The sequence below is a fragment of the Coturnix japonica genome, chromosome 2, assembly GCF_001577835.2.
Source record: "Coturnix japonica isolate 7356 chromosome 2, Coturnix japonica 2.1, whole genome shotgun sequence".
Classification (NCBI taxonomy): domain Eukaryota; kingdom Metazoa; phylum Chordata; class Aves; order Galliformes; family Phasianidae; genus Coturnix; species Coturnix japonica.
The window spans coordinates 80,243,921-80,255,539 of record NC_029517.1 but is presented as its reverse complement, the minus strand read 5'-3'; the positions used below and the strand labels follow the sequence as shown (position 1 = coordinate 80,255,539).

Here is an 11,619-nt window from a genome sequence, read left to right as displayed (position 1 = left end):
CGCTCCTCCTCGCTGCCCCGTAGTGCCGGTGTGCCCCGCGGGGCCGGCCCGCTGCTCGTTTCCTCCGGGGAGACGGCGATCCAGAGCGGGCTTTGCGGGGAGCTGCGGAGCGGCGGCAGCCGGCGGGGGGAGCGGAGCGGAGCGGAGCAGAGCGGGGCGGGGGCGGCGGCGGCGGCGCTTTGTTACCGGCCCGGGGGAGGCAGCGCGTCTCGCCGCACGGCGCGGCCTCGGCGGGAAGAGGGGCTGCGGTGCACGGCCTCCATCCATCCATCTGTTCATCCATCCCACCATCCCGCCGAGGTAGATGTTGCTGAAGCCGTGTGTCAGCCGCAGCCTGCATGTCCGCCCTGGGTGGAGCGTTCTCCTTTGTCGAGCTGGGAGCTGTTCTCCTGCCTCAGCCGAGCAGAAGAGGAGCTAGCGAGGAGACGGAAGGGAGCTGGAGTTGATGCGGGAGAAGTTGGTGTGCGGGGGAGTCTGGTAGGATCGCTGTTTATGGCTCTTTGGGGTGGATTTCGGGCGCTCCTTAGGGATGCCGACCTGCATCCATCGCCTTGCTTCGCACCAGCGGCTCTGCATGGCCTCTGCGGGCAGCAGGGCGACCCGTTTAGATGATATCTATCCATCTGTGAAATACGACATCGTATTGTACATAGTTTAACAACGCTTCGCAGATCTATAGGCAAAATACGGTCAATTTGAGCCAATAGATGATTTTGTTTGTTTGTACGACGGCATTGATTAATCGGTATTAAAATGGATAAAAGCACTCAACAGGTTCTGTTTGCTCATGATGTGTGACAACGTTTGTGTCGCTGTGGCGTTGGTGCTGGTAATGTGCACCTTCTCACAGGGTCAGGCCTGGCAAACACCGGGGGAGGAAGGACGCTGCTTGCTGCTGCTTCTGTCATTCACATGCAACATAAACCTGTTGTTGTGGCTGTGTTTGGTCGCGGCCTTTCCTGTGCCTTTCACCCTCAGACATTGAAAAGTACAACATCGACTGGTTTCCGGTGCTGCTAATTGCCAATTATGCTTAAATTGTCACCTGTAATTTAAGTTGGATAGATTTTATTCCTATTAGCTATTTCTGATAGTAAGCCTGTTGGCATTGGCAAATGACTTCCATGTTCACGCTGTGAGTGGCTGCAGTTTGCTAGTGAACTGTTATCTGTGTTTTGCTTCACATTTGGCTTTAGGCTCCCACCATAACCTTCTCTTTGCATTTTCTCATGGCTAAATACCTCGGGGACAGTCCATACCTTGTAGTCTTCAGGAGGAGAATTCCACACAGCACTTCAACTTATCAGGAGATGATGGGAGATGTTTTTGTTATGTTTAAATCAAGGTTTGTGTGAGAGAAGTACTTAGGAAGCTGGTTTGTTTTAATGCAAGTTATGAGTAGAGCTGTGCCAGGAGAAGATAATTAGGACTAAGTAATTCCTCACAGCACAGTGCAGTCTTGCAGCCTGGGCACCTGCTTGAGTCTGAGAAGCCTTCCATTCTTTTATTCTTAGAATTTGCACCGTGACTGTTCTTGAGTTCTTTTATGTATCATAAGCCACAATCCTATGTTTTTCACCGAAGGGACACAGGCACAGTGTGTATGTGTAGGAAGAATAGCTGGGAATGTATGTGAGGGAGGGAAAGACTAATATACTGTATTCTTCTCAGACCAGGGCCTACATTACCATTGGTAACTGTGCAGTGTTTGAGCTTCTAACTGGGGATCTCAGATGCTATTGAAATAAAAATAATAGCAGTAAGTGATACTTTGGGTACAAAAGTGATGCTTCAGTGTTTGCAGTATATTCAACTATGAAAGAGGAGCTTTTATCCTTTTATGTAAGGCATGAACACGTATGAAGTTACATTTAGAAGTGTTTTAAATATTCACTGATATCAGGTGATCTGTCAGTCTCTGTAGCGAAATATTGAGCACCTTTAGCACCTGGAATCCAGAAATCCAGGTATTATTAAGTTTAACCTTTTGAACTCAATTTCCAAAGCTGATAAACGAATTGTTATGCTAATTAAAGGGATTTTTTACAGGTAAATGTAATCATTTTCAGTCTGAGTTTCTTACATCCTTTCAAAGCTAGAAACAGGATTTACCTGCCTTAGTGGGAAATGACATCATCCCTTTTTGACCCTGTTTGTGGGACTTGCAAGTAAGGAGTTAAAAACACTGGTGTCTGCTATATCTTGTGTAAACCTTGGGGATGGAGATCTACGAGCAGCTGAAGAAAGGAGTGTTGGGCAGCATGACAGGCCTGTTTTGGCTAGACATTGTGGGAATAAGCAGATATGTGGTTTCAGCACAGAGTTCAGAAGGCCACAGTGCCAGCAGGGCGCTGCTTTTGGTAATAGCTTGTTAGCTTTCTATGTGTAAGTTGTTGTCTTCATGGAAAGGTGAGAATAGTTCTGAGTATTAAGATGTTTAGAGGAAAGGAATTATGAGGATGGTACAAAGAGAATGCAAGTGCAGTGCAGCTAAGGAAAGAATATTTGGGCTGAAAAAGAGGAAATGTGATGGTGACGTCTATCAAATGGTCAGGTAATGTTGTGAGAAAATTAGTGGAAACAGTGGGCAAAATACTAGAAAATTCATTCATTCTGGTCTTATGTTTACAACTCGTGGAAGCACTGCTTTGTTCATTTTTCATTCTTAGCTGAGAGTTCTGTGGTATCAGTTATGCTTTCCCTGTTGTGTACCTACACCCTAGGCTTAGGGAGACAGTTGGTAGTTAGACATGGTGTAAATATACAGCAGTGGTTTGAGCAAAACCAAAGCTCTTTTTAGCTCTGAAACCATAAGGAATAGTGACACACAAGCTTGCTCAGCAGTAAAGGGTGAAGGATCTCTTCTTTGCTGTGCGAATGGCTAAGCAGTGCCCAGAGTGTTTGTGGAGCTTCTGTCCTTGGAGCAAAAGAATGGCATGGAGCAGTTAGAGTGGGTCCAGAGGAGGGCCACAAAGATGATCACAGGGCTGGAGCACCTCTTGTTTGAGAACAGACTGAGAGAGCTGTGGCTGTTCAGCCTGGAGAAGGCTCCTAGGAGATGTTACTGCAGCCTTCCAGTATTTAAAAGGCTCCCACAGGAAAGCTGGAAGGTGGCTCTTTATCAGGGAATATAGTGATAGGAGAAAAAGTAGAAGAGGGTAGATACAGATTGGATATTAAGAAGAAATTCTTTACAATGAGAATAGTAAGGCTTTGAAACAGGTTGCCAGAGGGGCTGTGAGTGTGAAAGTGTTCAAGGCTGGGTGCAGCTTTGGACAACCTGGTCTAGTGGAGGAAGTCAGAGGGTCTGGAACTAGATGAACTTTAAAAGTCCTTTCCAACTGAAACTGTTCAGTGATTCTGTATGCAGAGATCTGGATGTGGACCTCAGCTCTCAACTCCGGGTGCCCCTTCTGGAGCAAGGGTTGGACTAGATGAACCCAGAGGAGGGCCCTGCCAACCTAAGCCATGCTGTGATTCTGTGACCTGTACCTTCAGAGCAGTTACTTTTCAAGATTAGTTCATGTCTTCTTGCAACCCCTGTCTTTTCTCAATATGCTGGTGAGGACCCTGCTTCCTCCTGGATATCGGTTGAACATGGGAGAGAACCAAAGTGACAGAAGTCTTTCAAAAGAGAACGTCATACTATCATTTCTCATAGAATTTCCGAGTGTTATAGAAAAGAGGAGAAATCAGTTGTATGCATTCAGTATGGACACGAGAGGGCCTTCAGTGTATCCAAGGCAAGACAAACCTACTAAAGGTGACTTTAGGCTTCAATCAGGAGTTACCAAGGGCTGGATTTTAGAAGGTATTCCACAGCTCAAAGTTTTGAAAACTCTCAGCATAGAGAAACAAGTTATTAAAAATAAGTTACTAAGTAAATTAAACACTACATGTTTTGTATCAAGGCACAAATTATTTTAAGCAGTATCTTCCTATCATTCTACACTTCATGTGTAACTGTAGCCACTAAATTAGCAGTAGAAGCCAACTTACAATTACTGTATCTAACTTGAATGTTTTATTATTTACCCTAGATCTGTGCGCAAGCTGTTCCAGTAAAGAGATTGTTTCGGAATCAGGGGTTATATTTAGCAGTGGTTTTGCTGAAACACAGTTTTTTGATACTGTAACCAGTTATAACTGGTGTTCTGATTCTTTCTTTTTCACGTTGTTTTTTAGGATTTCTGGCTTCTTGGAGAAACTCTAGAAGATGCAAAACGAAATAATAAAGCCTGCTAAATACTTCTCGGAAGTGGAGAAGAGCGTGCTGCTCGCACTAGTGGAGAAGTACAGATATGTACTTGAGTGTAAAAAAAGCGATGCGAGGACTATTGCTCTGAAACAACGCACCTGGCAAGCGTTAGCGCATGAATATAATTCACAGCCCAGCGTATCTCTGAGAGACTTCAAACAGTTAAAGAAATGCTGGGAAAATATCAAGGCACGGACAAAAAAGATAATGGCACATGAAAGGCGAGAGAAGGTAAAAAGCATTAGTCCACTTATAAATACTCACATCATAGGGAAGGAGAAGATTGCCAGCATAATGCCTGAGCAAATATACTTTTTGCAGAGCCCACCAGAAGAAGATTCTGAATATCAGCCTGATGCTTCTAGTCAAGGTATAAACATTATTGTGATGGCGCATGTCATTTTCTTTTGTCTGTGGTTTTGCTGCTGAGTCTCATTCAGTGGTCTAAATCTATCCACTTAGCTGTGACTGCTGGTTCCAGAGAAGTAATTTCAGAGCTGTGATATTATGAGACTCTGTATATTTCCTTAGCCTCCCCTCCCCCCAAGAGTTAAATAGAGGTTTGGGTCTTTTTCTTGTCTTTTAAACCAGTTATTGACACATCTTTGTAACAGCTTTGTAACAAGCATCAGATATTTTTGTCCTTTAATAAAGTATTGTTTTGTTGGGAAATAAGTAGTAATAAATAAATGAACAAATGAAAAGCTAACAGCAGCAAATTGATAGATAACTATCTGCTGCAAGAGTCCTGCGCAGGTCTTCCCTCATTTGTTTTCAGGAAGGACTAGTTAGTGTTTATTATGTGATGCTGCAGTGCACAATGAAGAATGGAGCATCTGTAAAGGCTGGATACAATATTGTTTGGCAAGCATATAGAGAAGAAGTAATACAAGAGTAAAAGAGAAGGTACCTGTAGTGCTTGCCTGCAGGCTTTACTTTGTCAGGAACATAGGAACATACACAGAAGACTGTTCTTGCTAAAAAGACATAAGCGATTTCATTGTATTTACCATAGGTGGTAATTTGGATTTGTAAAGGAATGCATTTGGAGAGCCATATTTGCAGTGCTTACTGTTTTATTCCATAAATAGTTTCTTTTCCTTCAATGGAATATATAGAACCTTCTCAATGTGAGAACAATGTGATTTTTTTCCCCCCCTAAATATTATACAACACTGTTTGTGGCATGGACAGTGACAAAGAAGGAGTAAGTAGCAGACTTCCTAGTATTTCTTCAGTCTGTTGGTGTTGATGTAGATGCAGCTCTTTACCCGCCACTCTTTCATAAAATTATTGCTGGTCACATAGAGATTTGGTTTTAAAATCTGCATTAAGGTTCAGCTCCAGGCTCAGGAACCTAAATTTAGATGCCCACTTACAGATGCCTATATTTGCTTTAGTGTTCTGAGCTCCCGTTACAGCCATAGAGGACTATTGACAGAGCCCAAAGTGGTTTAGTTCAAATCAACATACCCTCAGTGTTCTGTAACAGAACAGCATTATATAGTGGCTCCTGCCTTCTGTTACAGAAGTGTGAGGTTTAGATGTATATACCTCTGTAACTTTATTGTCACAAGTCTATGTTTCTCAAGGGAAAAGAGGGGGATACTATAATGCTTTTTTTTTTTTTTTCTTTATGTTTTGCAGAGTCATTTGTTGTCTCAAATAGAGAACTCTGTGATGAAGAGAAAGAGCTGATACATTTCCCAGTGTGTGAAGGTACCTCCCAGCCTGAGCCTTCATGTTCTGATGTCAGAATAGCAGCAGATAAGAACTACAGAAGTAAAGCATCTCAGGAAAGTGCTCTGAAAAAGATGCATGAGGAAGAACATCATCAGCAAATGTCGATTTTGCAACTGCAGTTAATCCAAATGAATGAAGTTCACGTGGCAAAAATACAGCAAATAGAAAGAGAGTGTGAGATGGCTGAAGAGGAACACAGGATAAAAATGGAAGTGCTAAATAAAAAGAAAATGTATTGGGAGAGAAAATTGCAGACCATCACAAAGGAATGGCCTGTATCATCCTTTAACAGACCCTTTCCTAATTCACCGTAGAACATGAAGTGGCAGAATTAATCTGACTGAGCACATTTATAAGTAATGCACACTGGAAAGAGGGTTTTCTAATGTGAATGTACAGTGGCAGAATAGGTGCCCAGCTGACAGTGAACGCGCTTTGATTCTTAACATTTGTGGCAACAATGATCAAGTCTACCAGGGGAAGACAGTATTGTTCAGTGTAGGTAATTCTGACCTGTGTAACTTCCCCTTGCAGAACACCCTGGCATCCTTTTGAAATTCAAGGTATTCTGGGCATTCATACATTGAGTGTTCTTTAAAAAAAAAGAAAAAAAGAAAGGTTTTGAACATCTGGTTACAGTGTTTATTTTTATTTCTGTCTCTTCATATCTACCATTTCCTGAATGAAGGCAGGGGTTAGAACTGCTCTCCTATTGAGAGAAAGGGCAATTAACAGTGATGCTCAGATTGTTACACTGAGGCACAGAAAAAGAAAACAGAACTTGTCCTTGGTTAATATGCAGTCCCTAAACCATTCTTCATAGAAGATGTGAAAATGAAGGAAGTAGCAAAAGGAACACTGTGGTAACTGAGTGCTTTTCTTGTGAAGAACAACAGTGATGTTTTCTAGCTGGCTGGCTGACTGAGGGAGTGGTATGTGATGTGACCTTCGTGTTCCATGAGCCTTGACCCTTATGAAGTTGTGAAGAAGGTGACTTCTTCCCCAACAGCCACTTGTCCTCTCCTTTCCAGGACTATCTCATATTCAAGTAGAGTGCTGAAATAGGATTCATTCATTTGAATCATTCAATCATTTGAAGCAGTGAGAAAAAAATGAACAAAGGCATCAATTTTCAGTGAAAATCCCAAGTATTCCATTGTTCTAAAGTATTTTCTGGTCACAGTGAATAAAAGCACATCCAGAGTAACCTATTCAAGTTGAGGTGTGGTACAAAACATTCTTTGGTTCCCAGCTGCACTCCTGTTTCTTCCCTGGATGTTATTTCTGGTGCAATTTGTTTTGGTGTTGGTTTGGGGCTTTTTGGTGGGTGGTTTCCTTTCCTTCCTTTGAACTGCTTTCCCTGCTGGTGATTCATCTTTGCTAGCACTGCCATTATCAACCACAGTGCTCACAGTGGTTAACACTGTGGTACATGCATGGCTCCCTTCAACATGCAAATACCAGCAAGCACATTGAGGATGATTAATTGCAACTTATTTTACATGACAGAGGGGAAAAAAAATAATAAAGGCAGTTTTTGCCAAGCTGCTGCAAGATTAAAAATAATAATAATGATGTATGAAATCTGAAGGCATATATACATATATATGTATGTGGGGTTTTTTTTAAAGTCAATTTTCTTATGAACTGGCAATACTGTGAGGTAGGACAATGATGTATGATAGTAGAGGCAAAGAAAAGAAGTGGATGGTAGTAAGGACCTTTGTATTCTGGGGTTGTACTCTGTAACCTGGAAGGTGAGTCAGCTGCTTGAGTGGTTATGGCAGTTGCTTAGGCATTATCCAGAGAAAGGAGACAAATGACATTTCCGATTCCTTTTACACTCCTCCTAAGTAAAAGTTGTTTGAAAGTCTGGCACTGAAACCATGTGCACTAAGGTGTCAAAAGTTGACAAATGGAGACAAGTACAGTACTGTGTAGAGAGCAGAAATGGAGAGACAATTCAGACCTAGACAGGATGAAGTAATCCAGGAAGTATATTGTGGTACTTGAGATGAAGGTAGTCCTGACCCCTGAAAGTTAAAACGTTGGCCCCGAAAGATTATTCTATGTTTTGTAATAAAGTTGCATGTATTCAGACTGTACTAAGTGGGAAATGCGTTGCATTTTGGTGTGTACTTGTTCTGAACCCCATAGTTACAGTCCTAAAGCTGAAAGAGATAACCTTTTATAACTTCATTTCCAAAGAATCATAGAATCATAGAATTACCCAGGTTGGAAAAGACCTAGAAGATCATCAAGTCCAACTGCAGCCTAACCATAGTACCCTAACTCTAACAACCCTCTGCTAAATCATATCCCTGAGCACCACATCCAAANTAGTACCCTAACTCTAACAACCCTCTGCTAAATGTATATCCCTGAGCACCACATTCAAACAGCTCTTAAACACATCCAGGGATGGCAATTCAACCACTTCCCTGGGGAGCCTATTCCAGTACTTAACTACCCTTTCAGTAAAGAAGTGTTTGCAACATCCAACCATTTACCGCTGGAGCAAGGGATCTTGCTGCTTACCACAGACCCTCTTCATGATGCTCCTTCCTACACAGCAGAGATGCCTTTAGCCAGGGCTGTACGCCCAGCACTCTGGTACATTTACAGGGGATCACACGAGGGCAGGCATGAGGTGGGTGAATTATACAGGAATATTAAGGTAACATTTTTATTCAGGCAACTGAAGTCCATGACAAGTAGTTCTGTGGTTTCGTGTTTTGAGCTTGTTTGTTCAAAGCTATTTTTATGATGTGCTGATGCACCTAAGGCTTTGCTTTCATAACTGGCTCCCTTTTCACTTGAATTTTCATTCTCCTCTCAAAGCAACTAAATGTAAAGCTCACACATTGTCGCTCTTCCCAAACTTTGTCTCTAGTTGGATATTCAGAAATGTCTATGTGCAAATCAGTCCTAAAAAATCATGTGTACTAAAATTAATACACTTACACTAATAAAGTAAGCCAAGTAAGAAGATGATAGGATAATGTGCAGCAACTGTTAATATCATTTAAAAACCGTTACAAATGGCAGCTCTGTACATTTAATGGAAAGAAAGAATACCATTTGTTGCCATCCGTAAGCACAGAAAGATAATGAAAGTAAGCTTTGATCTCTGTATCTGCTATCAGAGAATAACTTTTCAGATGCTGATTGAAAGGGGACTTTGCTTCATAGGGTTCAAGTTTTTGTTTTGTCAGAGAATTAAACACACAAGAAAATGCTGATTGTCTTAAATGCATATAGAAATATGGACAGATTTCTGGGTAAGGAAACAAAAAAACTCCTAGCTGTGGCCCTGAGAATTTTGCTGCTCTGGTGACGAAGGCATTAGGCATCCCACAACACCATTAGTCATGTTAATAACAATGAGCAAATTAAAAACTCACAGTGCCAGTAATATGATAAAATGCTAGTACAGTTACAGAGCGAGCCGCAAGTGAGGACAGCTCCTGGCTGTCCTAAAAGAGAACTCTTTCTCCAACATCACAGAATTCTGCCACACGGTCTTCACTTTTCCTGTTAAAACAGCCACAGGAAAATCAATAAATAAATCAGTAAAATAGAATTTAGCAAAAATCTGCTGCTTCTCCAGAAGAGCTGGCAAGAAAAGAAAACACTACACTATATGAATACATATATATTTAGGGAAAGAACTCTTGATGTAATAGAAAGAGAGCAAGGTAGATTTTTAGAGAGTCCTTAATTAAATAATGTTGTTTTTTTTTTCTTAATGTTGATTGAGAGTGTGTGTGTTCTTTTTGTTATTCGGTCCAGCTGCAGAATAGCTGTGTGCTTCAGTTTCTGACTGAGTGCTGGGGCACCTAATTAATCAAACTTGTTTGGCAACAGAGAAATAGGTTTGCATTCAGCACAACTTGAGATGGATTCTATTGCAGCAGCCTTCAGATATTTCTTCTCAGATGTAAGGGGCTGTTCTTGGACAGTCCTCAATCAGGAACTGGCATCGGATGCCAATTTAGTTGTAACTCACTATTCATACAGCGCTAATGAGGTGACATATAAGTTCTTCGTGCTCTGCCTATTATTTTGTCACGCACAAAACCCATATCTTTCCATTCAGTTACACTGTGGAATGTTGTACTGAGCAACAAACAGACCTGATGCTTCGCCTGCTATGTATTCTGTGCCACAGTGAAACATGCAGGCAAAAATCTGACTTCTGTTTGGTTTTGGACTTTGAAAATTTTGTCCTGTTGTCCTCACTGAATTTTGCTTAAAATTGCTTTCTCCTAATAGACACCTTTGTATTCCTAGATAACTGTCCTTCAACTCAATGAAACTCAATGAAACTCTTGGCTTTAAAGCTTCTAAATACCAAACCTATGGACTGAATTGACACACGCATGATAAATTCCATTTATCTGAAAAAGAAACCTTGTACATACTGTCACATACTGAAACTTCAAATGCAGACTAGGGAGGTGATGTGATGGATTTGGTATTTAAGCCAGCACTGAAATTTTGGCAGGCCGGGAGTTATCACTGCTGACCTAATACAGAGGTTTGACCTCTCGACTGCAAGAACAATGATGTCCAATCCAAATATTGCCTTACCTCAAACTTTCTATCTAAAATGAGGTGTAATGAGAAATTCTTGCCAAATAAAGCAACGGTAGTTTCCAAAATGCATTTGTTTTGATTTGGTTTGATTTCAAGTGCTGCCTTGCCCAAGGGCTCTAAGGCTAGGCTTTATGGTGCACGCTGTTGTTGGCTGATTGATAGCATTTTGAGAATGCCTCCCAAACTAATTTTCTTCCGCTTCTCTTGACTGCAATTCTTTCATTACACTGTACACAGTGTGATGTGATGATGCTGATGGGACCATGGGTTCTCAAGTTGCCTGGCACCGAATGCCTGCCTCTTTTCCAATTACCACATCTACTACGGTGGATTAATTTGTGTGCAAATGAGGGGCCAGCAGGAGCAGCAGGAATTTTTGCTAACTGTACTGCTGAGATGCCTCGTCGTACCAAAAAGGCAGCAAGTTGAATTATGATAAGTAAATCACCACATAGCAGTACTTGTATATCTGTCTCAGCCAATTGCAGCAAATCCTTATGGGATAAATCTTGCTTTTACTCCTCTCATAGACTGATCAATTAGTTGTTTGCTTCCATTGAACATTCACACATCTCTCTCAAGCCAACAGATTTCTGTAGGTCGCTGTGGGTTTGATAGAGAAGTCTAAATCTCAACTTTTGTGCTGATCCAAAAGTCACAGCTGCATGTGTCATCTGGCACAAACACACTGACAGGGAGCAGGGCTGGGGAAGTCAGATGTGGGAAAAGAGTGGCTGAGGCCTGAGTCCTTCCCCTATACAACTTGGGGTTAAATGACCAAAGCCCAGTGGTGCAGCAAACTTGATCTGCAAACTCTCGCAATGTATGTGTGTAGTAACTGCAGTGGGTGATTTTGGTGATCTGTAAAAATGGTAAGCAATTAAAAATATATAGAGATTATATGCTGACATCTTCCAAATCTTGGGACAGGCTAAAACACCTGTCAAATATTCAATTACCAACAGCAATAAATTACCATAGCTTCAGTCTGATGGACTCAGTTTTCTGTTAGGAATTGG

General features: G+C 41.6%; 1 protein-coding gene across 2 annotated transcripts; it reads left to right on the top strand.

The window, feature by feature from the left end:
* Positions 1–135: 135 nt before the first annotated feature.
* MSANTD3 (Myb/SANT DNA binding domain containing 3) lies at positions 136–7,217 on the top strand. Of its 2 annotated transcripts, XM_015855116.2 has the most exons (4): positions 136–477; positions 4,186–4,489; positions 4,580–4,628; positions 5,906–7,217. In XM_015855116.2, exons 2-4 carry the CDS (start codon positions 4,217–4,219, stop codon positions 6,313–6,315), a joined length of 732 nt encoding a protein of 243 aa, XP_015710602.1. In that variant the 5' UTR covers positions 136–477; positions 4,186–4,216; the 3' UTR covers positions 6,316–7,217. The 2 variants fall into 2 exon arrangements, with proteins under 2 accessions (XP_015710602.1, XP_015710601.1); XM_015855115.2 differs by having other exon boundaries at positions 4,186–4,628.
* The last annotated feature ends 4,402 nt before the right edge of the window (positions 7,218–11,619 follow it).